Genomic DNA, 25,422 nt, shown 5'->3' with positions numbered 1-25,422 from the left:
TGTGATTTTGGAAAGTTAGCCTAGGCGTGATTCAGTTCAGTTTCCCCATATATGAAACAGTTTATATTTTGGTATTTATGTTGAGACATAAATACAATACAATCTTATTAATCTTCTTGAAGACAGCATGTAGTCCTACGGTCTACTTCCTCCATCTTGAAACATCTTCTTCCCTTAACTTCTGAGATACTCTCATGGGAGGGTCATGAGGACTCCATGAGCTCAAGTGCCTCAGTGGCATTCATCACATAAATACTAAACTATCATTCATAGCTGCTGTTAGTAAAGAGCTATATATTTCAGAGAGTGGTAAGTTTTATCAATTACCTAAACACGTTGAAAGGACTTACTTCAAGTATGATAAAGTGGAAGAAATATTGAACCACTTTCTCACTGGGTCAGGAATGTGATGCTAGGGGAGACTTTTTCTGAACTCCCCGTAACAGGTCAATATCTTATAGACAGGGACCAATAATAGTCAATGGCACCAAGGAGGTAACTTCTGCTCCTCAGAAGGATGGCTGAGTTATTCAGTATTGTCCAATGTCTTAGTGATTCAGGTGCTAGATTAGTATTGCTGCTGTGTAAGATGTGCCTTGCTTTCTCTTTGCCTTCTGCCATGATTGTAAGTTTCCTGAGGCCTCCCCAGCCATGCGAGCTGTAAGTCAATTAAACCTCTTTATAAATTACCCAGTCTCAGGTAGTTCTTTAGAGCAACGTGAAAACGGATTAATACATGGGGTCATTGACAGTGTCTTCTGTGGCCCTACCCTTTACACCACTGAGATCTGCTTATTCCCTATGTTAGGTTCCCTGAATTCTATCATTGATTCTTCAGGGTCATAGCTGGTTACAATTTATTTATTTATTTAAACTTAATGACAATGGACTTAGTAGGACAGGCTACAGTACCCCCTGCTGCAGATATTTCTGAATCTGCAAGTGATATTTATTATTACATTCTTCTACCACCTATTCCATCTTTCCTTCATGATTGGCCATCATCTCTGCTGATTTATGTTATTTGCCCAGTGGGGACACTGAGACCCTCATCCTCGAGGTGCTGAACTCCTGGTTACTATTCCCTTATCAGACTTGGTTACTGAAGTCTTCTGAATGTGATAATTGTCAGTCATGAAAGCATTGAGAGATGCCCTAGTGAATCTCTTGAGTTACAGATACACCTCCCTGCTCCCTTTATGTAGTAGCAAGCCCAGCTCCTCATGATAAATAGCGTTAATCACCCTCACCAGCACAGTAATTCCTTTCTTTGCCTGAAAGACTGCTGGCATGGAAAGCCAAAAATGACCAGATGGCAGCTATAACTTTAGGTTTAGTGGGATCCTAAATGGTCCCCCTGGTAGACGTGTTTATACCCCCATCCCACCCCACCGTGGAAACCAGAACCTCTGCTCCTCCAGAGCTTATCGCTATTGGGATAGAAAGCACAAATTTGCCAAGTGGATTATCACAATCTTTGGTGGGAGGGGCTGCTCCTACTTTCACCCCTTGTCTCTCAGACCTATGTAGTTTGTCTGTTGGGGCCACAGTACCATATAATGGCTGTTGGTTAAAAGTAAGTATCAAGTCTTGAGGGACAGTGTTCCAGCACCACTGAGTGCCATTCCCAAGCTGTGAATTTTGGAGTCCATTCCAATTTTCTGCTAGTCTTGCAGCTTCTGCATGATATATAAATGGTAGGAACAATATACCCCATGGTCATGTGGCCTGAGCAATAAGGCTACTCATATCCCAGTGTGAACCTACTGCAGAGCCTTCTCTTGGCCCAAGCCTTACCTCACATCAAGTTGGAAGTCAGGACAGTATGACTGATACAGCTAAGATTTTGTTTAAACATTCTATTGCAGCATGAGTACATACCAAAAAATTGAAGAAAGTGTGGGAGCTAATTGATGAATTTTCATAAACATACCTGAATGTAGCTAAGATTTTTCACAATGATTTTATAAAAATAGTTTAATAGTTTCATAAACCAATAATGCTTGGACTCCATTACTACTTGGAATTTAAAAATTCTTTAGGCAAATTTGTGCCCCAGAAATACAGCACTTATTGGAGTATAAGCTGAGTACAACCCAGCCATAAATTCATCTGTCTCCTAGTACAAGATTTATGAGTTCTATAGGATTTATAAGATTTTCCCCCTCTTTGTATTATGGTGGAATTCAACATGTACATATTTGATACATACATACGTGTGTGTGTGTGTGTGTGTGTGTGTGTGTATATATATAAAATTTCCCTTTCTGTCGTTTTTTGTAAGGCTAATCTCACTTTCACAGCTCCACCAGCTCAAAGGCTGAGGGAACATATGCTTCTCCATATGCCCAACACAGATTCCTCAATGCATTTATTACTCAGAGCTTGGTGATTGAAGAATGTTTGTACTATTTTATTTTTCCTCATAGTGAGTCATTCTACTGTACATTTCAAAATCTGTGATAAGTTGAAAGATCCAAGAATTGAGGTACATGTCAACAAACAGCTTTCCATCTGGTAAATGAGAGATTTTATTTATAACCAGGTATTCAGATACAGTGGTATAAAGTGACATTCAAATGATTTTATTCCATGACTGAAGGGCTAAGGAAAACACTAACCACCTCCAATCCATTCACCACACTGCAACGAGATCGGGAAACTCCTTTGCCTTAAACTTTCCAATGGGCGTAAAATCCACACCTTGGGATATTAAGGCCCTCCACAATCTAGCTCTTGGCTCCTTCTTCAGACTATCTCTCAAAGATTCCCTTTCCTTTCTACACTTCAGCCAAATGGGATCTTTCAGTTCATTAAATGGATCCTTAAGTTAGCACTCAACTCAAGCATAATATATAGGTAGGAAATGTTCAAAACCCAAGACAATTTTAATATACAGCTTACTATCAAGTAGCATTTTTCATCCATTGAATCCCAAGGGAGCATCTAGAATCAGTGTTTAGGATTTAGGATGGAAGTAGGGGCAACCATTGTAAGGGTCTGTTTTAGATTTTTAGTCCAAAGGGCTCACCTAGTGAGTTCTCCCTTTGGCACCACATTTGGAACTACTGCAAAAGCCAGACCCAGACTAATCTGCAAAAGTAATTCATAACTCCTGGGATGTTCAGAACTGATAAACTTGATTCCTCTGGCCCTAGAGTTTAGTAACACCCTTCTTCTCTCTTTACCACTCACCCAAGGCAGGAGGTTTCCTAGCTAACAGTGCCCCACCAATTGCCTGAGGAGTTACTCCAATTTGAGATATGTTATCAGAGTATTACATGGGAAGCCTGAGTTGGCCCAAGGTTCAAGCACAAGCTGATGGATTTTGTGCATAATAAAGTTATGAGATGTTCCAAACACCATTCCAAGCCAAGGGGGAGGTGCTTCGAGACTTTTCCATTTTGTGTCTTTGAATCTTCTCACTTTTGTTTAAGCCAGCCTTTTGGCAAAGCGTCCTCATCATTTTTTTTCTATAAGTTTGCCTACTCATTTATGGGCAGAAAAATCAATCAGTTAACATTTAGAAAGCCTTTAAGTGTGCTTAGTTCACTAGTAGAAGCTTTGGGATATAAAGCAAGTGTCTTCACAAAGTTCGAATCTGGGTGAATTGAACAGATAAAACTTTAGTTGATGAAATAATAAAGTGCTAAAATGTGTAAACTTGCCACTGTGAAGAGAAATTTTTAGTGAAGACTTCACAGGGATAGAGAATTTTTTGCTGCAAATTAAAGGAAGAGTAGGATTAAGATAAAGATAAAAGGTTATAGGGAGTTTATTGCATGGATGGTATCTTAGCTCTGGCTGCTGTAACAAATATACCATAGATTGGGTGGCTTAACAAACATTTATTTCTCATGTTTCTGGAGGCTGAAAGTCTAAGATGAGATACAGCACAGTTGCATACTAGTGAAGGCCTTCTTCCAGGTTTGCCATAGCGAACTTCTTGTATCCTCATGCAGAAAGAGGTCAGGCTAACTCTCCAGCCTCTTCTTAGAAGGACTGTAATCACATTCATGGGGTCTCCACTCTCATGAACCCAGTTATCTCTCAAAGTCCTCATCCCCAGATACGTTGGGATTAGGGTTTCAACATATTAATTTTGAGGAGGGGGAACACAAACATTTAGCCCATTATGGGTGCAGCCAAGGTGGACCTGCGCAAAGGCAGAGGCAGGAAAGAGGATGCTAATTGGTCCTAACCCTACTGCCTGTGCTTCAGAAAGCACTGCCTACATGCATCAAGCCTTACCATGTGTGCAACAGAATCTTCTGGAGAAAGATTGTTGAAACACGGATTTCTGCCCTGTCCCCCCGCTCTCCGCCCCCACTCCCCACCCCAGAATTTCTGATGGGATGAGGCTGGAGAATTAGGATATGATGTTGATGCTGCTGGTTTGGGGCCCAAGCTTTGAAAACCACTGGTCTAGACTGTGTTGATAACTGGATGGCTTACCACACAGTAAATTGCATCTGCTAATGATAATGCTGCAGATTGCCTCTCTCAGTGATACCCTCTGCTCTGCATTACTTTCTACCCTGAAGCATATGATGCTCCCATTCTCACCTCTAGATTTCTCAGTCCACCTTCCCTTCCCCATGCCGCCCTGTTCCCATGTCCTTAAGGCTGTCACCAGATTCAGTTTAACTATTTCCTGCCTTTTTTGTTGTTGTTCTCCTTGTAAGTTGATTTCCCATTTTGCGACTATTAGCCAATCTAAATTTTAGATTTCTAGATTTTAGAAGGGAAAAGTAAATAATGTTCTCAGTTCCTTTGCTCTCCTGCTGATTCATTGATAAATGAAAGTGGTGATGTGAGAGACCTGATTTCTGTTTTCTGTTCAACACTGATAATTTTTCAAGCAGAAGCGTATTTGCCTCGGAATTCTTCCCCTTTGATGAAATGATTACCCGAGTAGGTAACCGTATAATAGCAGCAGTTCTGATAATTGAATGTTGATGTAAGGCTTTACATATTAAATAATTAGATTACAGTTGACCCTTGACAGAAGCTTTGATTTTTTTTTCATCTGCAATCACATTATATAGCAAATTACAAACTAGTGAAACCCATCAGAACTTCTTTCAATTAATAATGAAAGGAGTTAATAGCACATAGTAGGCATTGATATATTTGGTGAATAAACAAATGAATGCATTCAAAAAATACATAAATAATTTTTCTTCTCTCCATGAAACAAAAACAGACATAGTTCCATGAAATATAGGCATGGGTATTTTGTATCAGTTTTAAATTTGGCAAGGTACCAAATGTTAATTTGCTTTTAGCTAGTTGAGATTAAGTGTAATTCCTTCCCCAGGCAACCCTAAAGTAAGTAAGCATGAAAGCATTTTCAGAATAATCTGGGAGGAATTGACATTTAAAGGAGTTAGCATTACATCTGTACTTTAAGGCTATTAATTTCATAGATAAATTAACTTCATTACTCCATCTTTATCTTGCATTTTGAAAGGACTCCATCAGCTGGAGGACTGAAAGCCGAGGGTCAATTGAAACTGGTCTTATCCCAGCCAGGTTGTAACTGGAACTTGCTTCTGGAAACCCTACTGCATCATGATGGACTTCTACTGAGAATCTTGCTGAAGAGCTCAAGTGAGTGTGTGTAGTTATAAGAATATCCTCGAAAAACCTAGTCATTGCTCGAGTTGAATAACATTTTTTTTCCTAGGCAAACATTGGAAGAAGGATGTAAACCAATGGCATGTATCAACATTCAGTTGGGTTAGCAGCAGGCAAAAGCATTAAATCGCTTTACCAACCTATTTGAAAAAATTTATTTCAAGGACTCTGAATGAGAGAAAACTATATTTTTATATGACACTGTTCTATCACAACTACCATTATATAGAAATGTATCAATATGCAGGGTTTGAAATGCCTAAAAAAATTGTAGGAGTGCAGTTATATTTCCAAAGCACAATCTGAATTAGACCTAGAGAGAGAGAGAGACAGAGACAGACAGAGACAGAGTATTAGATTAACGCTGGGAATTTCAGTGTATCATGAAGAGTGCTTGTGCAACTTACAAACAAGCAAGATGTGGCCTACAGCTATATCCGTTGGAGCATAGAGTAGTAATCATCAGAAAATTCTGAATGGAAATTGAGGAGTAATATAAGGCCATACTTCTCTTAATTAGTTTCTATTTTTCCCCTGTAAATGCTTTTTAAGAAAATGGTAAGTAATGTTATGTCAGTATAATATTACATCTCATTGCTGTCCCACTTCATCTAGGAAGAGCTTTTCACCATTTTCACATACTCCTGTGCATCTCTCCTATTATGTACCACAAGCGAAGACTGATTAACTTTATCAGTTACTAGTTTCACTGTAGGTTTCCCAAATCAAAATCTTTCTTCTGTAGTTCCCCAACACCTGCAGCACCCAAGTCCCTTCACCATTCAAATATGATCCCAGAATAGTTTTCTAACCTTTTCCCCACTATTTCCTTGCACACACCACCCACTTACTCCTGTAACAGTTGTTGTCCCCAAAGCCCCAAGCATGCATCCACTCCACACCTTGGCTCACCTGTCTTTCCTACTTAAATACCTGCCATAAACAACTTGGCTTCCACCAGCCTGCAAAGGCCAGCTGATGTTTTGGAGCTTCGAATGCTCTATCTTACACAGATCTCTTCCTCCTCTGAACTTCATAGTGAACTTTCATCTTGGCTACTTTAATTGCCCTTAGCATGTGCTGCCTTATATTTTTATTGTGTTTATAGATGAATGAGGCAAATGTCATCAGGCCCTACCAGCCTGTTAGTATACAAATGAGGTTCATAGTCTTTCCTTGTGTAAATAGCTCCAGTCATTTCTGATAATTTTTGTTTTCTCACATCTGCTTAGGACCAGTTCCCCGTATTCTCTCCCATCCACCTTGATGTTTGGTTCCCAAAAGGCACTTAGGAGCAGTGTCTGTTGTGAGAATATTGCTTCTCTCCTGGTGCTCTCCAAACTGTAAAGCCATGTGGTGCCAAAGGTCATCACAACTCAGGCCTCACTGTGTTCCAAGCAGAAAGGCAAAGCTTGCTCCCTCTCAAGCCCTGAATCTGATTTTATGTCCTTAGTTCCCAAGCAGTACTGTTTGGAACTCAAATCTCACAAAGTTTATCTGAAAGCAATTTATTTAGCTTCAGGCTTAACCTCTCTCCTAAAGAGAAAACTCACACTAGGGAATCTACTTCCTCACATAACCAACACTTATTGTTCACTTATTAGTTATCAGGCACTATGCTAAGCATTTTATATGTGTTATCTAATTTGATTCTCTCTATAATCTTATAAAATATATACTATTGTTACTCTCATGTTAAACATAAGGACATTGGCACTGACGATAATTATTACTTATGCAGAGATACACATATCTGATAAACAGTAAGTAGATCTAGATTTTGTAGCCAGCCAGAGCTTTCTGTCCCCTGCCCTTCCAATACAAATACTCATGCAAATTAAACCCTGAAGCGGACTAGCATAGTATTGGGAAGAATTGTCATCTGTCCACTCTCAGCTTGGATCAACCAGGACATCTTGGTACACATGCATTTAACTTACCTTTCCAGCTAGGTAGGCAAGGCTGTACTGTAGATTTTTATATTCCTCCTTAAGCTGGCACAGTGCTTTTTACATAAACAGTCCAGTAAACACTGCTTGGCCAGTCAGTGGTCAATTAGAATATAAAACATGGCGCTTCCCTTAAACTTTATAGTCTAAGTGCTTTTCAGACAAAGCAGCTACGTGACAAGGGTAATATCTAACAAAGCTGAGAGTTACTTTCATGTGATCTTTGAAACTCACAGGCATGGTCCTATAAGAGAAATGGTCTCCTACTGATAGAGTTATGGAGAATAGATTGTAAAATCAATTGAGATAAACCTTTCGACCATATCGAGACAGCCACTAACTATAGGAAGTACAATTACAGTTATGAATATTTAACCATGTTCTCTTACAAATGAATCCTACATTTACTTATCAAAAACTAATTATGTATAGTTAAACAAAAAAGTTTTAAGTAACATAGTAAAAGCCCCATCTTAAAGTCTAGACACACAGGTGAAACAATACAATTTATGTCAACCTTTAAAATTATGTCAAGTGAATTTACATCTTGCTTGTTAATTTATCTAATTCAGGTTAAACTGATGACAATGCTACTTGCAGGCAACAATTTATAATTTATAATTAAACTATTTTTGTGTGTGTTTGTGTTAGCTTTTGCTTTTCTCATGTTTGTAGTAGGATAACTTGTCTCCCAAAGTTCTGTTAATAGGAATAAAAGAAATGATTTTAGAGAAAAAAAAAAAAAAAAAAAAAAAAAAAAAAAAAAAAAAACTAATTATGTCCACATTCTGGTATGTATAACATGATGTTGTTTTAAAGAAACTTGGAGTTATCAAAGGTATCATATTGTACTGTTTTTAGTTCTGGTTCCTATGGAGTACAGCAGTGTATTTACCCAACCTGCTGAAATCCATTTTAAACAAAGGCTATTAGACTACATGGCTGCAGTGGTATTGTCTTGTATTGAATTTTACTAGCTACTTCAAATACCATAAGGATAAAGTGACTGAATTTACTAATCAATTGATTGACCTACTTCTTAATCTCCAATGGAATTCTTGTCACTTTAAATTAGAAACAATATATTCATGGAATCTTGTTAATTATGCTAATACAGAAATTATTATGCACACAAAAATTAATTTGTAATATTTTTATAGATATTTTATTTTTATTTGATTAAAAGCCTCATGATATTTCAGAGTACCATTTTGTAATTTAGAAGCTTGATTATTTTAGGAAATATTAGCAAAGCAAAATTTTAGAGTAAAATACTCTGAATTATATATTTCAAGCAACATAATTATCAGCTTTTTATGTGGGAGTTTTTAAATAAATAGTGTGTTTTTCACTTCTTAAGCTAATAAGCAACTTCAGCAAAGTCTTAGGATACAAAATCAATGTCTAAAAATTGCTAGCATTTCTGTACACCAACAGTCAAGCCAAGAGCCAAATCAAGAATGGACTTCCGTTCACAACTGCCACAAAATGAATAAAATATCTAGGAATACAGCTAATAATGGAAGTGAAGGACCTTTACAAGAAGAACTACAAACCACTGCTCAATTAAATCAGATATGACACAAACAAATGGAAAAACATTTCATGCTCATGGAAGGAAGAATCAATATTGTGAAAATGGACACACTGCCCAAATAAATTTATAGATACAATGCTATTCCCATTAAGGTACCACTGACATTCTTCACAGAACTAGCAAAAAACTATTTTAATTCATATGGAACCAAAAAAAGAGCCCGGGTAGCCAAGGCAATCCTAAGCAAAAAGAACAAAGCTGGAGGCATCATGCTACCAGACTTCAAACTATACTACAGGGCTATAGTAACCAAAACGGCATGGTACCGGTATAAGAACAGACACACAAACCAAATGGAACAGAACAGAGAACCCAGAAATAAGACCACACACCTACAACTATGTGATCTTCAACAAACCTGACAAAAGCAATGGAGAAAGGATTCCCTATTTAATAAATGGTTCTGGGAGAACTGGCTAGCCATATGCAGAAAATTGAAACTGGACTCCTTCCTTACACTATATACAGAAATCAACTTAAAATAGATTAAAGACTTAAATGTAAAATCCAAAACCATAAAAACCCTAGAAGAAAACCTAGGCAATACCATTCAGGACATAGATATGGGCAAAGATGTCATGATGAAGATGCCAAAAGCAATTGCAACAAAAGCAAAAATTGACACATGGAATCTAATTGAACTAAAGAGCTTCTGCACAGCAAAAGAAGCTATCAACAGAGTAAACAGACAACCTACAGAATGGGAAAAAAATTTTGCAAACTATGCATCAGACAAAGGACCAATATCCAGCATCTATAATGAACTTAAACAAATTTAGAATGAAAAAACAACTAACCAGATTAACAAGTGGGCAAAGGACATGAACAGACACTTCTCAAAAGAAGATATACATGCAGCCAACAGTTATATGAAAAAAAATGCACAACATCACTGATCATTAGAGAAATGCAAATCAAAACCACAGTGAGATACTATCTCACACCAGTCAGAATGGCTATCATTAAAAAGTCAGAAAATAACAGATGCTGGAAAGGTTGTGGAGAAAAAGGAGCAATTTTCCCTGTTGGTGGAAGCATAAATTAGTTCAACCATTGTGGAAGACAGTGCAGAGATTCCTCAGAGACCTAGAGACAGAAATACCATTTGACCCAGCAATCCCATTACTGGGTATATACCCAAAGGAATATAAATTGTTCTATTATAAAGACACGTGCATACATATGTTCACTGCAGCACTATTCAAAATAGCAAAGACATGAAATCAACCTAAATGCCCATCAATGATAGACTGGATAAAGAAAATATGGTACATATACACCATAAAATGCTATGCAGCCATAAAAAGGAATGAGATCATGTCTTTTGCAGGGACATGGATGGAGCTAGAGGCACACTGACACAGGAACGGGAAGCCAAATACCACATGTTCTCACTTATAAATGTGAGCTAAACGATGAGAACACATGGACACATGGGGGAAACAACACACACTGGGGCCTGTTGGAGGGTGGGGGGTGGGAGGAGAGAGAGGATCAGGAAAAATAACTAATGGATACTAGGCTTAATGCCTGGGTGATGAAATAATCTGTACAACAAATCACCATGACACACATTTACCTATGGAACAAGCTTGCACATCCTGTACATGTACCCCTGAACTGAAAACTTTAAAAAAAGAAAAAAAAATAGTGGTTTTTTCATCTAATTGATAAAACTTAATTTTGTGTTAAATTGTCTCAGGAATAAAAATGCAGAAATATGAAGTACATGTATTTATTACATTTTTAAAAACAAAGTTGTCTTTGTTTAATAAGTAATTATTGAATACTGTTAGGTACGGAGTTTTTCTTGATAAACAACTGCTATGGTTTGAATGTCTCCTTCAAAACTCATGTTGAAATGTAATTGCCATTGTAACAATGTTGAGAGGTTGAACCTTTAAGAGTTGATAGGGCATGAGGACTCTGCCTTCATGAATGAATTAATACCATTATCATGGGAATGATTTAGTAATTGCTCAAGGGGTTCCTAATAAAAAGGATGAGTTCAGCCCACTTCCCTGTATCTTGTACACTGGCTTCTGCCTTCCACCCTTTCACCATGAGATGACCCTCATTAGATGCTGGCGCCATGCTCTTGGACTTCCCAGCCTCCAAAACTGTGAGCCAAATAAATTTGTGTTCTTGTTAAATTACCCAGTCTGTGGTATTGTGTTATAGCAGCAGAAAATGGACTAAGACAATAACCATATACTATAAAGATTAAAGCATATGGGATTTATCTCATTGTGAAAGTGATGTCTGTAGCTTTTTGTTTTGCTCTGTGGAAATTATTTCTCAGAATTTATGTGTTTTTCAAAAGAGTTGACAGAGCCTGTAGGAAATGGCTCTCTTGTAATCTGAGATGCAACTTCACTGAGCATCAGAAAATAACAAAATTAAATAAGTGAATGGTAAGGATTTATAATATATGCTTCATAGGCTGCAAACTTTTAGGAAGTGGAATTATGTTTTTGCCATGTAAAATAATCCTCTCTGTATAAAATATGTAGCATTTTGAAGGAATGATTACATTGCTAAAAGTTAATAAAAGTAAACTGATTTCACATTGTAGGTGGCTTTTAAGACTCTGAGTACAGTTCAGTTGGCAGGAGAAGGTAATGTTTGCTGGTTTTAAGTTAGGTCATCTTAAATCTTCAGGGAAGAAACTCTCAACTACAAATGATCACAGAAGATTTTAAAATTGTGAGACACTATTTTGAATTATTGACTTTTGACACCCAAGGCAATTGTTCTGGTAATTATCTTGCTGAGGCCACATGGCCTTACAGGTTTCTTACATGTGTCATCAAAGGAACAAATATTTGGCAATTTCCCAATTGTTAGCAGGTAACCTTTCCTGCTAGTGACATTTGAATGAAGTGTGACTAACATTCTTTCCTTTGCCTATTGCCCCAAGAATAATTGCCAGTAAAACTTCTTGACTTCCGATAATATTAATTTGTAATATAATAACAACAGCAAACTAGTAAATGCATACTATTTAACATGTTCCAGACATTGTTTCTAAGTAGTTTAAATGTGTTTACTTATTGAAACCTCATAACAGCTCTGTGTGGTATGATTGTCATTTCCCTTTTAGAGATGAGGAAACTGAAACACAGAGAAATCGAAGTTGCACAACTAGTAAATGGCAAAGAAGGATTTGATCCAGGCAGCTGGCTTTCAAATTCTGTTTCCGTTCACACAGCACCACATGTTCCAAGCAGAGCCACAGAATATTTACCAAATAGCAATATTGCACAATTCATGGGAACTATCAGAAACTAAGTAGTAGGTAATTTTCATAGTACCTTTTGTACTTTTTAACCTCATGACAAAGTGCCTAAAGATAACAAAGAAAAATATCTAGAGAAAACTCTGACTAAAAGGCTACTACCACTAGCAAGTAACTGTTGCCTTAAAATGAATGAATCGCTGGGCGCGGTGTCTCACGCCTGTAATCCCAGCACTTTGGGAGGCTGAGGCCAGCGGATCACAAGGTCAGGAGATTGAGACCATCCTGGCTAACACGGTGAAACCCCATCTCTACTAAAAATATAAAAAATTAGCCAGGCGTGGTGGTGGGTGCCTGTAGTCCTAGCTACTTGGGAGGCTGAGGCAGGATGTTAACCCAGGAGGCAGAGCTTGCAGTGAACCGAGATTACGCCACTGCACTCCAGCCTGGGCTACGGAGCGAGACTCCATCTCAAAAAAATAAAATAAAATAAAATAAAATAAAATGAATGAATCAACTCAAAATTATCTTACCATATAGTTAATATTTTCTTGGTCTTTCAGGTAATATAAGGCATTTTATGGCAGAAGCTTGGTGTTTTGTTGTGTATGGTGTGTGGGTATGTGTGTGTACTTTGCTGTTATTGTTTTTTTTTTTAGTTTTTTATTATTAGAAATGGGGTCTTGCTATGTTGCCCAGGCTGGTCTCAAACTCCTGGCCTCAAGCAATCCTCCCACCTTTGCCTCCCAAAGTGCTGGGATTACAGATACCCAGCCATGTGTTTTGTTTTATAAGTGTGACCAAAGTGCAATTTAATAACTGCCTTGAAGGAGGTAACCTAAAATAACCCATTGTTAGCCAACATAACAATGATGTCATAGGCTGCTTTTGCTAGTAATGATGTCTGCACTACAGGACTCTGACTTGTTCTATTTTTTTTTTTTTTTTGTCACTTTCTTTACTAAGAACCATATTTGTGTGTCACCATATGGGATCCTATCCAAAGATCCTATCCAAGAATGCTGATGAACTAGTTTAGAGGTATCAGTGGGCTCCATAAAATTATTAGTCCCAGAAAGCGTTACCATTAAGATTATTTTGAGACTTCATGAGGGTGAGGTGGGGGTGGTGCTTCTAGGGGAGGTAGTGTGATATGGATTATGTAAGATAAGGCTTCTTGTCTTTAAGTGCAAACATATTACCTGGGGATCTGGTTAAAACTGCAGATTCTGATTCAGTAGGACATGAGTGGGGCCTGAGATTATGCGTTTCTCTAACAAACTCCCAGGTGATGCTACTCCCGCTGCTGCTGGTTCCCAGGCAACTTTCTCTGTAGGAGGGATATCAAACAAGGTATCTGCTGCTGTAGTAGGCAAAAGAATTTGAGTATGTGGCTTGTCCTCGTAACATATTGTAGGCTTATAAAAAGACAATTTACTTAAGAATTATTATGAACTATTATGAATTATTATCAGGACATTCACAGTGGTCAGCAAGCATAATCTTATTCACATACAGAACTGATTATGTTACTCCCTTGCTAAAAACTGATAGTGGCTACCCAATGCTTTTAGAGTAAGAACCCTAATCCTTGCAACACCAACAATCCCCTGCATGCTCTAGATGTGGCCGACTTGTCCAGCTCATCTCATCCTACTCACCGCCAGCATAGTATGCTCCAACACAGGGTCATGCGTTCTCTGGTTTAGGTTGTGCATCATAGATTTGTATATTTATAACAGCAGTCTCCCTGCAGAAGTCACTTGAAGAAAGGGGCAGCTGCTCTAATACCAGTGCCTTTTCAATTGTCCCCACATGCCAAGTTCTTTCCTGCTACAGAGCCGTTGAAATGTTGTTTTTATGTATATTTTTTCTGCCTAGACCGTTTCTTGTCTCTATTTACCTGGCATCTGTGAGTCACCTTTTAGCATAAATGTTACTTCCTAGGAAGTCATCCCTGATCATCCTGGCTGGGTGAGGTCCCACTGTACTTCTTTTTGTCACAATTTTAAGTGAAATGTTAATAGATGTAATTGGTATTTAATGTCTACTTCGGCCACTGTGAGTTTTAGGAGGGCAGGGATAGTTCACCATTTTATCCCCAGTGCCTGGCCTGGTTCATGACACATTAGACTGGTACTGACAGCATAGAACATGCTTTAAAAAAGTATTTGTTGAATGATTGCAGGCCTATTCATTTTCTATGACAATTCTGTTTTATTCATTGATCTCTCTAAACTCTCATTTTCTCATTTCTAAATGGGGTACTAATATTGACCTTATTAATTCATTTTGAGCTTTAAAGGGTAAATAAACATAAAGTACTCAGTGCATTGCCTGGAACATAGTAGATACTTAACTTATGTTAGATTCTCTTCATTTTTTTAATACCGAATGCCTGGGAAATATGTCTGATGCATTTTTTATCCTCTGATTACTCCTGTGCTCTCTATGCAATGGCCTCTCCCTGTGCTTCTCAGTAACCCTCCCCTTCCACGTAAGCATACATTTAAGTGTCTCCTGGGAGATGAGGTTCTCACTTTTGGACATCTTTGTGCCTGAGACGGTGTTGCCCTAGCAGCTGTCATGTATTTGAAGATGAGAGGTAGACCAAGTAAATATCCTCAAGTTCTATATATTTAGGACTCCTTGAGAATCTTTGCATATAGCTTGGGAGATTGGCAGTTTGAATTTTGCTGTGATGTTTCACCTGCATTGAATCAAATCTAATCTGGCTTGGCAGTGACTGAAATATGTTATATTCTGTCTGTTCATGGAACTTAGAAAATGTCTAATATGACTGTAGAAACATACGTCTTCCTTAGTAGTTAATGTGCTTCTAGTATTAGTATGTAAAATGATTGGGCATTATATTACAAGTAATACTATTATGATGAATTTCTGCAGCATCTTTTCCCAAGCAACTCTAATGATTTAACATATTATTTCATTTATGACCCAGGATTATTAGGACCATTTTGCAAATGAGAAAAATTAGATACAGAAAAATTGAGTAAATTGCCCACTTGATGTTTTAAGTGGTCCTTGCTAGAAGAGCCATTATTTCTTGAAAGTCTATTGTTTTTAAATGAATTCTAAAATAAAAACAGGAGACTTGGTGAGGATGATTTTTTTGAAATAAGAAGTAATATTCTTCTGAGTTAATTTCTGAAAATGTTTTGTTACTTGATTTTATGAGTAAATTCTCCATTCAACTAATATTTAGTGAGCATCAAGTATGTACCAGGCACTATTTTAGACTGCAAATAAAATGGTAAACATGCCATGCCAAATTGCCTTCATATATTCAGAGCACCAGATCACCTGGATCAGCAGGCTGAACTGTCTACTCTTTCTGTATAGAGATTCTGGTGCAAGGAGACCCTCTCTACTATACACCCAGGCAGATCTCCAGGCTTTCAGAGTACTTGCTTGCTTGGTCCAGCAGCATGAGTTGCCCCACCCGTCCTGTGCAGAGATCTTGCTGCAGGGGGTCCTCTCTGCTCCAAGTGCAGGCAGATCTCCAGGCTTTCAGAGCACCACTCATCTGGATCAACCAGCCTGACTTACCAACCTTCCTGTGCAGATTCTGGTGCAGGGCAGCCTTTCTACTTCATGCCCAGGCAGAGCTCCAGGCATCTGGAGCACCCACTCTCCTAGATTACAAGTTTAGGCCATCCCCCTACCTGTGTAGAGAACTTGGACCTGAGGTGGTTTCCCAGCTACAAGCCGAGGGACACTTCTGGGCGCTTGGGGGCTGCTTCATTGGATTTTCCCTTGGCACTGATGCCTGTGCCTGACATCGGGGAACCTGTAGGTGGACCTGCCTGGTCTGGCTCCACCTTTTGTGGCCCCTGCCACCCCCCAGGGCTGAGTAGGGAGCTTAGACCACTGTACATCTCACGAATCAACCCATTGCCTGAGGTAACAGAGAGCCTCTGCTGGTAAACAAGGATCAACTATATACCCAGCCACATTGACCACAGACAGTTTTTGCCTGTAAGTGCCATCTATGAGCTTGTAGGTTGAATTCCACAGCCCAATATAAAACCTGCCAAAAGAAGTGCATAGGTCTATAGAAGCAAAGCCAAAAAGCCTACAGTCACACCCCCAAGAAACAGGGGAAAAGGGAAAGGGAAAGAAAAAAAAACATTCTAGGAAAGAAAGAAAAAGCAAATATACTACCTGCATGAAAATAACTACAAAAATTAGAAATGCCAACATCTCCAGATGAGACGGAAACAGCACAAGAATTTTGGCACAATGAAAAATCTAAATATAGTGGCACCACAAAAGGATTGCACTAGCTCTCCAGCAATGGTCTGTGGCCAAAATGAAACTCAGAAAGGACAGAAGAAAGAATTGAAAGCATGGATTGCAAGGACACTCAATGAGATCCAAGACAAGGTTGAAAATCAACACAAAGAAACTTCTAAAGCAATCCAGGAAATTAAGAAAGAACTAAATATCTTAAAAATGAATAAATCAGAGCCTCTGGAATTGAATATCTCATTTAAGGAATTTCAAAGTAAAACTGAAATCTTTATCAATAGACTAGACGAATTAGAAGAAAAAAATCTCAAAGCTTGAAGACTGGTCTTTTGAACTCACTCAGACAAAAATAAAGAAAAAACAATTTTAGAAAATAAACAAAATCATTAAGAAATATGGTACTATGTAAAGTGACCAAGTCCATTAATTATTGGCATCCTGAGAGAGATGGAGAAAAAGTAAACAACCTGGAAAATGTACTTGAGGGAATAATTCAAGATCACCTGCAAAATACTATTCAAAATGAACATCACTAAGTAATATGGTCACCAGACTATCCAAGATCAAGGCTAAAGAAAAAAAGATCTTAAATGCAGCTAGAAAAAATGGCCAGATCATGTACAAAGGGAAGCCCATCAGGCTAACAGCAGACTTCTCAGCAGAAACCTTGTGAGTCAGTAGAGATTGAGGTCCTATTTTCAGCATTCTTAAAGAAAAGCAATTCCAACCAAGAACTTCATATCCCACCAAACTAAGCTTCACAAACAAAGGAGAAATAAAATCTTTCCCAGACAAGCAAGCACTAAGGGAATTTATTACCACCAGAGCAGCCTTACAAGAGATTCTTACAGGAGTTCTAAATATGGAAACAAAATAAAGATACTTGTTCCCAGAAAAACACACATGAATACATAGCCCACAGAAAATGCAACCACACAATAGAAACTACAAAGCAACCAGCAAACAATTTCATGATAGGATCAAAACCTCACATGTCAATATTAACCTTGAATGTAAATGGCCTAAATGCCCCCACTTAAAATGCACAGAGTGACAAGTTGAATTAAAACACACACACACACACACACACACACACACACACACAAAACAAGACCTTATCCTCTGCTGTCTCCAAGAGACCCATCTCACATGTAATGACACCCATAGGCTCAAAGTAAAGTGTTGGAGAAAGATATAGCTTGCACACAGAAAACAAATGAGAGAAGGGATCACTATTTTTATATCAGATAAGAGAGACTCTAAATCAACAACAGCAAAAAAGAAAGAAGGGCATTACATAATGACAAGGAGTTCAATTGAACAAGCACATTTAACTATTCTAACTATATACACACTCAACATTGGAGCACCCAGGTTCACAAAACACAAAACAAGCACCCAGGTTCTAAAACAAGATATAGGTCATATCTAGACCTATGTTTCATATCTAGACCTATGAAAAGGTTTAGACAGCCACACAAAAATAGTGGGGGAGTTCAACACCCCACTGACAGCATGAGACATATATCATCAAGGCAGAAAATTAAAAGTTGGAAAAAAAATACTTATACCATTTAAAAATTGCCTTTATAAAGCTTATATTCTGGGGGATTGATTGCTGAGGGCAAGGTGGAAAGGACAAACCTTATAAAAAGTAGATAAGTTCAGCTACTAATAATAAGTACCATAAAGTACTTTTTATTCTTTTTTTGAGACAAGGTCTTGCACTCTCACCCAGGCTGGAATGTAGTGGTGCAATCATGGCTCACTGCAGCCTCAAACTCTTGGGCTCAAGCAATCCTTGCACATCAGCCTCCAAAGTAGCTAGGACTACAGGTGTGCACCATCTCACATGGCTATTTTTAGAAAATTTTTGGTAGAGATGGGATCTTGCTATGTTGCCCAGGCTGGTCTTGAACTCCTGGCCTAGAACAATCCTCCCTACTCGACCTCCCAAAGTCCTGTGATTACAGGCATGAGCCACCATGCCTAGCATGCTTTTCTAAAACAGTGTGACTAGTAGAGATTGACAAATTGAGTGATAAAAAAGACTGTTATGAAAAGCTGACACCTACTTATACTTACATATGGTTTCAGAGTAGATGGAAAATGTCCTTATTTAGTATTAGCTATTTGGAACATATGTACACTCTTCCAATATTCATGAACAGGGGCTGGCAAATTTTTTTTATATATGAGACCAGATAAAAAATATTTTAGGCTTTGTATACCATACAGTCTTCATCACAATTATTGAACTGAGGGAAGAAAAAGTACTATCTTTTCTCCACCGATTGCAAAGTTCTTGGCTGACACCACATAACAAAGGACAGATTAACCAGAGAACAGCATAAAAATGTATTTAAGATTTCTTTTTACTATTCTTACCATTTTAATTGATACATGATATTTTACATATTTATGGGGTACATGTGAGTATTTGTTAATGCATAGAATGTGTAATGATCAAGTCAGGGAATTTGGGGTGTCCATCACCTTGAGTATTTATCATTTCATTTATATCATTTCTATGTGTTGGGAACATTTCCAGTCTTCTCTTCTAACTCCTTTGAAATATACGATATTGTTGCTAACTATAGTCACCCTACTCTGTTGCTGAACGCAATGCAAGAACTTATTTCTTCTAACTGTATGTTTGTAGCCAGTAACTAAACTTTCTTCAGTACCTCTGACCCACACACTATTCCAAGCCTCTGGTTTCTATCAGTTTATTCTTTACCTCCAATAGATCAAGTTTTATAGCCTCCACATATGAGTGACAGCACATGGTATTTGTCTTCCTGTGCCTAACTTATTTCACGTAAAATAACGACCAGTTCCATCCATGTTGCAGCCAATGACATGATTTTATTACTTTTATGGTTCAATAGTATTCCATTTTGCATATATACTATGTTTTGTTTATCCATTCATTTTTTGATGGACCCTTAGGTTGAATCCATATCTTTGCTATTATAAATAGTGCTACAATAAACTTGTAAATGCAGGTATCTCATTGATATACTGATGTCTTTTCCTTTGGGTAGATATCTAGTAGTGGGATTGCTGATTCATATGGTAGTTCTGGCCAGGCATGATGGATCATAACTATAATCCAAGCACTTAGGGAGGGTGAGGCAGGAGGATTGCTTGAGACCAGGAATTCAAGACCATCCTGGGCAACATAGCAAGACCTTCTCTCAATAATAATAATAATAATAATAATAATAATAATGATAATACAAAAATTATCCAGGCATAGTGGCATGAGCCTGTAGTCCCAGCTACTTGGAAGGCTGAGTTGGGAGGATCACTTGAGCCCAGCAGGTCAAAGCTTTAGGGAGCCATTTCTCAAAAGAAGACATACAAATGATCAACGTATGAAAAATGTTCAGCATCGCTAATTATTAGAGAAATGCAAATCAGGCCATGAGATATCATCTTACCCCTGTTAGAATGGCTATTATTAAAAAGACAAAAAAATAACAAATGCTGTGAGGATCTGGAGAAAAGGGAACACTTATACACTGTTGGTGGGAATGTAAAGTAGTACAAACCACTATGTAAAACAATATGGAGATTTCTCAAAAAACTAAAGATAGAACGACCATATGGGTTTTGTTTTGGTTTGGTTTTCCTTTGTTTTGTTTTTTTGAGATGGGGTCTCACTCTGTTGCCTAGGCTAGAGTGCAATGGTGAGGTCCTGCTGTGTTGCCCAGTCTGGTCTTGAATGCCTGGCTGCAAGTGATCCTCCTACCTTTGCCTCCCAAAGCTTTGGCATTATAGGCATGAGCTTCCATGCCTGGCCTGTTGAGAGTTTTTATCACACAGGGATACTGAATTTTCTAATCCCTTTTCTTTGTCTACTGAGGTAATCATATGTTTTTCTTCTTCATTCTGTTGATGTGATGTATCAGGTTTATTGATTTATGTATGCTAAACCATCCTTGTATCCCTGGGATAAATCCCACTTGATGAAGGTATATTATTTTTTTTTTGATGTGCTGTTGGATTTGGTTTGCTAGCATTTTATTGACAATTTTTGCATTTATGTTCATTAGGGATATTAGTCTGTGGTTTTCTTTTTTTGTTGTGTTACTGTCTGGTTTTGGTATCAGGGTAATGCTGGCCTCATAGAATGAGTTAAGAAACATTCCCTTCTTTTTACTTTTTTAGAATAGTTTGAGGAGAACTGGTGTTCTCTGAAAGTTTGGCAGAATTTGGCAGTGAAACCCTCTGGTCTTGTACTTTTCTTTGTTGGGAGATTTCGCATTGCTCCTTTCATCTCATTACTTGTTATTGGTCTGTTCAGGTTTTCTGTTTCTTCCTGAATTAATCTTGGTAGGTTATATGTGTCCAGGAATTTATCCATTTCTTCCAGGTCTTCCAATTTGTTGCTGTATAGCTATTCATAATAATCTCTGATGATCTTTTTTATCTTTCTGTGGTCTCAGTTGTAATGTCTTATTTTTCGTTTCTGATTTTGTTCATTTGGATCTTTTCTCTTTCTTGGTTTATTATGTTTATATTTTCAAAAAATAACTTCTTCATTTATCATTTGTATTTTTAAAGTCTCTTTTTCATTTTGTTCTGCTCTGGTCTTTATGATTTCTTTCCTTCAGCTAATTTTGGGTTATGTGTGTTCTTGTTTTTCCAGTTCCTGGAGGTGCATCATTCAGTTGTTTATTTGAAATATTTCTGCTTTTTTCATGTAAGCACTTATTGCTATAAACTTCCATCTTAACACTGCTTTTGTTGTATCTTTTAGGTTTTATTGTGTTTAAATTTTCATTTGTTTTAGGAATTTTTAAAAATTTTCTCTTTAATTTCTTTCTTGACCCAGTGGTCGTTCAGGAGGATGTTGTTTAATTTATATGTATATTTGTACAGTTTCCAAAGGTTTCTTTTGTTATTGATTTCTAGTTTTATTCCTTTGTTATGATTTTCATTTTTAAAAGTTTATTGAGACCTGTTTTGTCTTCTAAAATATGGTCTATCCTGGAGAATGTTCCCTGTGCTGATGAGATGAATGTGTATATTTAATATAAGTTTCATATGACACAAGAGCCTTCCAAAATGAAGACTCAATAACACAGAAAAAAACTGTATTTTTTATGGACAGTTACACAGAAGTATTATTGGACACAGGAAGTATGATCTAATGGCAATAAACTGGGGGAAACTTAGTAAGGCCTGTTTGCTCAGGTTCATTATCTGTGTAAAAAAGTTATATTAATTGAAAGTTTTGTAAATAAATGATAGGTTTTTATATTTACATATATTATTAGCCTTTTATACAACAAAGTGCAATGTTATTAAACTAATTTTCCAATTAGATTTTAATTTTATTTTAGTTAATTTTCACAGTGAACTAGACTGTGACATCCAAATTTAGTGTTTCCTTGAAATAATTTTCTTGTGATACTTCACGTCCTTTTAATTTATTGGCCTGGTGTTTTAAGTTTTGAATCCTTATTTTACGTGGTATAATTTCTATTTTTGTACTTTCTCTCTAATACCCGGATTGAAAATGAGTCTTTCAGCCTCCTCCCTTTGGTGAGGGATGCTCATTAGTGCCTGGTTAATTCAGAGTCCCTGAGCTCATGGCACACTCTTCTACAACATTGTTGCCAAAACCTCTTTAGTGTCTCAGCAGGAGCTTGTCATTAACAACATTCTTGTAGAAAGTAGAAAGTAAAAATTAAGCAGGCTGGGAAAGCCAAGTGCTAGTGTACCATGTATGTGTAAATCTTTGGTACCAATAAATACAGTCTCCTGGTGGGTTGATGGTTGAGTTTCTTGCCGGAAACCACCCTTCTTTTGAAGCACTAACAAGTTGAAATTCTTGAAAGGAGTTTAAAATAATGCATGCAACGAAAAGAGCCCTTCAGTGTTATTGAGAAGACATTTGTTTATATAATCTATAAAACATTTGATAAAGAAGGCAAATGAAATTCAAAGTAGCATCTTTACTACTAGGATTTTTACTGGTAAAATCTGGGTCAGAGAATATGTGACCTTAAATATGTGGCTTGCCAATACTGCTTTCCAGAATTAAGCTTATCCCTTCATCCCTCCAACCCCTCAACTCCCCACTTAATCACTCCCTAAACCACCAGAAGAGCTGAAAACTGTAGGACTTCCTTGCAGTGGCAGAGCTTTACCCTAATAGACCTTAACAGAGAGGCGGTCAGGCCAGAGTGCAACCCTTTGCAGTTAGGCAGACCCCAAAAGAGAAAAGCCCACTGGGTTAAGACAGCCACACCTACTTCCTTTCCCCAAACTCAACACTCAGATGAGTCACTCCTCTTTTGTTAGTGCCGGGAAAATGAGAAGTGGGGTGAGACCAGAAGTGTGACTCATATTAATGGGAAGAACATATAAGAGTCCAGGTGTGGGTTAGATGTTGCTCTAATGGGAAAACACGTCTTAGGTAAAATTATTGATTGAGGGAGGCAAAGTGGATGACATTTGTTTGAACAATGGATACTTTAGGCAGATCTGGAACTCATTGACATTCATCTCTTTCACTGCTGAAAACTCCATAAAGACACACTGGGAGAATTTTATATTAGAAAAACAAAACAAATGTCTGGTCCAGAAGGCAGAGGGAAAGAAAAACGAGAGTTAGACCTTTATTTTGTGGAAAGAATAAGGGAAGAAAAACTAATACCTTTCCTCACCCATTGCAAGGTTCATGGCTGAGGCACCTATAATAAAAGACATTAACAAGAAAAAAGCATACTAATGTATTTAATGTCAATTTTACATGACATGGGAGCCTTCAGAAAGGAAGACCTGAAGACACAGGGAAACCTTTCTATTTTATATTTAGGTGTGATGAACAATGGACAGTGGGGCAGAAGTATAATTGGACAAAGGGAGTATAATTTAATGGCCATAAACTGGGGGGAATTTAGCAAGATCTGATTACTCACATTCTTCTCTGTGTCCCTGTGTTTTCAGAGAGGAGGACATTTCTTTCTTCCAGCTATATGGAGGGCACCTCTGGAATGAGGGTCTTATGACCTACTTTAGAGGAAAGTCAGAATTCCGTGAAGGGCAGTAGTAGGTCAAAGAGACCTTCCTGCTTCTGCTGTTTTCTCAAATGCCAAGGTGCCATATGTTGGGGTAGTGCATCCTAAACCAGATCAGGACTAACTTAAAGAGCAGGTTAAAAGAATTAAACTATAGCTGAGTCATCTTGAAAGGAATAGGGGAATATCAGAATGAAAGCACAAGAAGAATATCCCAATAGTGTAAAAAATTCAAAATCTAAGGAAAAGCAATGTTTATGGATGAGCACCACCTGGCAAAGGTGTTGACTTTCACTAGGTTTCCAGGGCACAGACCTTAGAAACATCTGGAATCTGCTGAGGATTACTGTCCAGCCAAGCCTTATTAGATGATGAATGAGGCCTGAAGTAGAAATTATCTTGGAATATTGGGGAATCATAGAAAATTATAAGTCTGGATACATAAGGCATTATGGAGGACTTTAAAAGGCAGCTAAAGGAGTTTAGATTGATATATATTCTAGGAAGTATTTTGATTAAAACAAGAGGAAAAGAAAACCTAAACTATATTAATAGTGTTAGAATCAAAGAAGAAGGGACACATTGGGGGAAAAAATGAACATTCAATTCATTTTGAAAAGGGGAATCGGGGTAGAGATATTTATTTTATTACATCTAACAATTCAGAGAAGGAATAAATACTGCTAAGGCATGGAGCCTGGAAATAAGCATATGATGGTGATCTAGACAGAACTAGGGAACACAGCAATGAGCATAAAAGAGAAAGGTCAGAGCCAGAGATGGATAATTTGGAAAGTTCTGCATAAAAAGAATCTTTCAAGTCAAAGGAAAACAGAATTGCTAAGCCAGGTAAAAAGCAGTGTGGCTGGAAGAAGGCTAAGGCCACTGCTCTGGGCGAGCCCCCATGAACCAAATGCCCCTTCCCACCACCTGTTTTTGTAAATACAGTTTTAGTCCAACATAGCCTTGATCCTTCATTTACATATTGTTTATAGTTGTTTTTGTGCTCCAAGAGAAGAGTTGAGTAGTTGAGACAGAGACCAAATGGCTTGCAAAACATAAAGTGTCTGGCCCTTTATAGAAAAAATTTGCCAACCCCAGATAAAAGAGGAAGAGCTACCAGAAAAGATATGCCAAAAAGGAACTCTGAACCTAAGAAAGCATAGCTGCAAGGAAGTCAAGAGAGACGAGGATTTCAAAGGAGTAGGTGAAAAGAAAGGATACAGTGGATGTGAGGAGGATGAGGCTTAGAGAAAAAAATCTTTGAACTTTATGACTAGCAGGTAATTATGTGTCATTCAGAAATATCAATTTCTAGATGGACCAAAACCTATCACAAAATACTCAAGAGATGTATTTCTTTCTCCCTTCCTTCCTTCTTTTCTTCCTTCCTTAGCATTAAAACATTGTTTTAGTATTAAAACAATCTATTTTTTCTGCCTTCCTTCCTTCTTTTCTTCCCTCTTTAGTATTAAAACATTTCTTCCTTCTTTAGTACTAAACATTCCTTCTTTTATTCCTTCTTCAATATTAAACATGTAGCATTGATCCAGGTGCTGTTGGAAGATACCTGAAGACAAGATGTGCATCCACAGAAAGTCATATAGTAAAATAGTACTAGAGATATAACAAGACAATATATGTGAAAATGTAGAATGCTATATGAAATTAAAGAGTTTTGCATTAAGG

The 25,422-nt window shown here is 37.6% G+C and overlaps 1 protein-coding gene across 9 annotated transcripts in view; it reads left to right on the top strand.

Moving 5' to 3' along the window:
• Nucleotides 1-25,422, top strand: part of KIAA0825 (KIAA0825 ortholog) — a 477,056-nt gene that overhangs the window by 179,131 nt on the left and 272,503 nt on the right. For all 9 annotated transcript variants that reach the window (XM_063664987.1, XM_054489405.2, XM_063664988.1 and 6 more), the window contains one exon: nt 5,474-5,613. In XM_063664987.1, the coding sequence (XP_063521057.1) occupies nt 5,474-5,613 (140 nt within the window). The remainder of the gene's footprint in view (nt 1-5,473; nt 5,614-25,422) is intronic.

This window comes from Pongo pygmaeus, chromosome 4 (assembly GCF_028885625.2).
Source record: "Pongo pygmaeus isolate AG05252 chromosome 4, NHGRI_mPonPyg2-v2.0_pri, whole genome shotgun sequence".
In the NCBI taxonomy this organism is placed as follows: domain Eukaryota; kingdom Metazoa; phylum Chordata; class Mammalia; order Primates; family Hominidae; genus Pongo; species Pongo pygmaeus.
This window is presented reverse-complemented; position numbering and strand designations above follow the sequence as displayed.